Source organism: Geospiza fortis, unplaced genomic scaffold, assembly GCF_000277835.1.
Source record: "Geospiza fortis unplaced genomic scaffold, GeoFor_1.0 scaffold1, whole genome shotgun sequence".
Taxonomy (NCBI): domain Eukaryota; kingdom Metazoa; phylum Chordata; class Aves; order Passeriformes; family Thraupidae; genus Geospiza; species Geospiza fortis.
In genome coordinates, this window is record NW_005054320.1 from 7,619,199 (window position 1) to 7,623,922 (window position 4,724).

General features: G+C 48.0%; 2 protein-coding genes across 2 annotated transcripts in view; both read left to right on the plus strand.

Moving 5' to 3' along the window:
- Window positions 1-366, plus strand: part of CASR (calcium sensing receptor) — a 38,215-nt gene extending 37,849 nt beyond the window's left edge. Inside the window, exon 6 of the mRNA XM_031056644.1 lies at window positions 1-366. This exon is cut by the window's left edge and continues 1,143 nt beyond it. Coding sequence (XP_030912504.1) covers window positions 1-269 — 269 coding nt within the window. The 3' untranslated portion in view covers window positions 270-366.
- Window positions 367-4,689: 4,323 nt separating this feature from the next.
- Window positions 4,690-4,724, plus strand: part of LOC102037658 (cystatin-B-like) — a 5,417-nt gene continuing 5,382 nt past the window's right edge. Inside the window, exon 1 of the mRNA XM_031056712.1 lies at window positions 4,690-4,701. Within this exon, the coding sequence (XP_030912572.1) occupies window positions 4,690-4,701 (12 nt within the window). The remainder of the gene's footprint in view (window positions 4,702-4,724) is intronic.

Consider the following 4,724-nt stretch of genomic DNA (forward strand, 5'->3'; position numbering starts at 1 on the left):
GCCGGAACTCGCTGGAGGCCCAGAACAGCGACGACAGCCTGATGCGGCACCGGGCCCTGCTTCCCCTGCAGATCAATGAGCCCCTCGGGGCTGAGCCCGGCTTCCAGGCAGCTTCCAGCCCGGAGACCAGCTCGCAGGAGTCGGTGGTGGGAGACAACAAAGAAGAGGGACCAAGCCCTGAAGTGGAGCCTTCCCTGCCATCGGTTAACTCCCGAAATTTTATAGGCACTGGAGGTGGCTCTGTCACAGAGAACACGGTACATTCCTAACGAAAGAAGATTGCGAAAAGTACACCAGCCCCCAAGAGGAACTTGCTCACCTCTTGCTTCTAAACGGGAAAGGCAACAAAGACACACTGCTGTGACACGCCCCACCGCACCTTAATGCATCAGCAGGGTAGCACATGTGCCTCCAGAGGAAGGACTGTGTCTGGGGAGCCTGGGATTGAATTTGCATTTGCTTTATTGAAACCAGGACATCTCAGAAGGACAAGTGAAGATGGCCTCTGGTGGGGCTTAAGCAGAAGTCTGCATGCTGCCTTGCCTCCATAAGCTTTTCCTGCCAGACTGCAACTCAGCTGACTATGGGAGGCACTAGGCAATTCCACTATACCCTGCTTTTACATTTATGTATAATATTCCTCTTTCCCACTATGTATGATATTCCCTCTTTATCCAGTATATGTGATCTGTAACCATGTGCATCAGGACTCTCAGCTCTACAAAAGCAAGGTACACGGTTTCACTTCAGGAAAGCACAGTCATGGGGAAATAAAAAAGCCCCCAACATCCTGCATGCTGTGTACAGCCAAGGGTGTGAACATGTAAAGTATTTAATGTGACAGAGCGCCCTGCTAATTTATATTTAGTAATGTCCCAGTCTCTCCTTTCTGCCCAACAGGAAATACTGGACAATACTCTCCGTAGACTCCATTGCACTAGACCAAGCTACTTAGGTTCCTACTGGTTTCCTCCAGCTGGAATAGCTTTACCTCCAGCCTGCCTGCTTTGGTGGAGGGGGAGAACAGCTTGTAAATCCCTCGCAGAGAACGCTGCAAAAGCACAATGAGATGTATCCCTGATTGATTATGTCGCTAGTAGTTGTATGCTTAACCAAGTGTTGCTGCTGTACTATCCCACAAGGCATACATGGCTAACCCTTCACACCATAGTCAGCGTTGTGCTTTGCCGTATTAACCTGCCTCACACCTACACGGAGCATTGCGACAGTCCTGGCGGTACTGGTGGGCCTGACACAGCAGATGGAACAAGGAGAAATGGAGGAGTTAGGGATGGAGGGGGAGCCCCCAGCTGCGGTAATAGGATCACCCAAGCAGGTGTATATCTAACGTGTGTGTGCTGGTAGATGTCTGGGTGAGAAAGACATTCAGGCCTAGGTTCTTGGACACATACAGGGACAAATGGGTGAACTGGATACAGTTTTGCTCCTAAAAGCCACCTACTAGCTCATTTCCCATTTTGAAGAGAGGGCACCTACCACAAGAATGGACTGTACCTAAAGAAAAACACTAAGGATGTCAGCAGAGAGCATAGCAGAATTTGATTAGTATTGTCCCACTCTTCCTAAAGCAGACATAAGTGCCCCTCATTTTTCAAGGCATGCCTCGTTCTTTTGGATTCATGCTGGAAAAGTTGAAAAGAGTCATTAGCAGAGAGATTTGTTGCAGCCTGATGAGAGAAAAAACACCCCTGGACAGCCTGGCAGGAAGAGCAAGGGTTACATTGCATAATTTAATTCCCTCTTCCCAGATTCCCCATGGAAGAACAGGCATCTGTCAGGAAGATGTCAGTGCCCTCTCTCATTAGGCATGAAGGTAGTCTAGACCTCTTCTAGAAAGGTCGGTTGGGCCTGCAGCTCAATGTGAGCAGAGACAAAAGGACTGTGTTCGAATGCATTGGGGGAAACACCATAATTCTCTTGTTACTGTTTTTGCTTGGTTGTTCTTCTGCCAGGGCAGGCAAATAAAACTTACAGGTGACATTACTGTATAAAACCTTTGTTTTGCCACCTCCACTTGTTGACAAGCAAGAGGAGTTTTGACTTTCAGGAGCAAAGTGGAAGTCCAGAACTCTAAGAAGAAGGCTATTCAGACAAGTTGTTTTAACCCTTTTGTTGATCTGTTGCATCCCCCTTGGAGTGGGCTCAAATTTTAACTACACCACATAAGAACCAACCCAACTATAACTGTAAGGCTTGCAAATGACAATATTTGATTACAATTCTGGCTCAGATGATTGGGGGAGGGAAAAAAAAAAGTGAGTTTGAAAACACAAATCCTTCTAGCCCAAATTTTGGAAGCCACATTCTACCCCTGGACCCAGCCAAGAGCTGCTCACTGCTCCTGAAACCTAGGTCCCTTCCCCAGGCTGCTGACTGTGGCCTGTGGGCTCAGTTAAGGGTACAGAATTGAGCCCCGGGGGCTCCTGAGTCTCACTGCACGGACAAGGATGGCAGAGAGGCCTAAAAAAGGCATTTTGGTTATGGGCTACACTTCCAAAAATTCCAATAGCTGAGTGGTTTTAGTGCTAAGTGAATCCTTCCTACTGGAGCAAACCCAGCTCAGCAGCCCCTGAAGTGAAGCTGACAGCACTGGAACGTGTAAGAGTTCAATGTGTGAAATGAAAACAACACAATTTACAAACCAAAGACTGTGTAAGAACACAGGCAATATAAGAAACAGAAAGTCACCATCAGCTGCCTTGTCTGGAGAGCAATATTTACTAGCTATGTATACAGTAGATGATATTGACATTTGGGTGCTTTTCATTCCTTGGGTGTTTTCCATTCTTTACATTTACTTAAAAGTAATTTATACCCTGGCACACAATAAGTCTCGAAGAGCTGTAATAATTTTTTAGCATGGCCAACTGTGCTGCATTTGCTGGGGAAGCCCCTTCCACCCTCCCTGCTCTCATACATGGAGCCCTAAGCCTCCAGCTCCAGCAGTGACACACACTGGACACAAGGGAAATTTACTAAAAAAAGACCCATTTGGGAAGGTGCTTTGTAACCAAACCCCTTTTCCCATGCATGGAGAGGGGGATACGTTCTCATTCTATCAAGTCCAAGAGAGGAGAAGGCTTGGTCAGGCACCTGTGCAAAAGCCTGTCAGTGTATCACAGATGACAACACTGATGAAGCCACACTGGGGAACATTCTTCTGTCGAAAGCACGAGCCTGAGAACCTCCACTGACATTTCCTACCAGAAGATGCCCCTGTGAATGCCTCATCCCACCCACCATGACTCAAAAATCCACTGGAAAGCTTGCCTCTGTGTGGGGTTTCCTGAACTGTCCAGTAGTGAAGCAATAACAGTGTGTCAGCTCTCTGGTGGGATTTCCACTGGAAAACTTGGGAAGCAGCCCAGTGAAGAGCCCAACTCTTCATCCCCAGTCTCCTGACAAACCTGGCAGAACTCTGCCTACCCAAAGCCCCAGGAAAGAATTTATTTATAGATGATACCAGAGGAAAGAAAATTCCCCCATTATATTTCATGCTGGTCACCGTGTCCTCCTTGTCAGTCCATGAGCTCTATTCAGTTTGCAATACCTGCTGTGGTTAAATTTAGGTTTATATCGACCAACTTTACCAATGGGTCCTGCAAAGCGGGAGGAGGAAGGTAGGTGTTTGTTGTTGGTTTTGCAAGAGTCTGGATGTTTAAATTGTGGGGAAATTTAGGTAGAGACCTGAACATTCAGACTGAAGTCTTCGCAGGGATTTCCCAGAGCCTGGATAATTCACCACCACCCTCAGTTTGCTGGCTGAGGAGCGGCAAAATCAGCCTGGGAGAGGGAATGGTGAACGTGGTGAATGAGGGAGCCTCTTGGGATTCTAGCTGGTCAGAGTGACCCCGAGATACATGAGAAAGTCTCTTTTCCCAGCCCAGCAGTTGAAGAAGGAGTTGGAGCTCTTCATTTCTCGGTCTCAAGGTTGTTTATTGTATCTTATCTATAAAATTCTTTCTCCTGACCTGCCAAGGTCCGCTCAGCAAGACAGTCAGAGGCACTTTACCCACCTCATAGGTGGTGTTATCTTTTTATACTAAAAACTACGTGTACACTATTTACAATAACTTTCCAATACCTATCACCTATGTTAGACAGTGAGCTTCTACTCTAAATCAATCTAAAAGTGCCAACATCACAGCAGAAGACGGAGGCCAAGAAGAAGGAGAAAGGCTGGACATGCCCAGATTCCTCCATCTTACCCCCTGAACCCCCATTCTAAAAACTCCAAAAATCTATTTTTCACCCTGTGATAAATTCACTGTCATTCTACTTAAACTTTCGTGGCTTGTAATTCTACATATAAGGTTGGTAATTGTTTTTTTCAAGGGCTAAATCAAAGGCACAGGGGTTTTGGGCTCTGTGCCAAGGTCTCTGAGCCCCCTGGGCAGGGGCTCGAGTACTCCAGGGCAGCCAGAGGAATTTCCTGCGTTCCGACAGGAGCCTGGAGATGGACCTTATCCTGAGGCTGAGGGAACACGCCACTGCTGGGAGAGGTGGCACAGGGGAAGGGAAAACAGCGGCTGAGGGCAGCCCTGTCCTCCTGCGGAGCTGAGGAGCGGCCGGGCCGCAGCCCTTCTGTCCAGGGCGCAGAATAAATTCTCCCCGCAGCTTTCACTGCAAAGGTCGCTTCGGGCTGGTTCGGTCTTCAATCGGGCCGCGATGCCCTCGCTGGTCCCGCTGGGCCGCGCTGACCG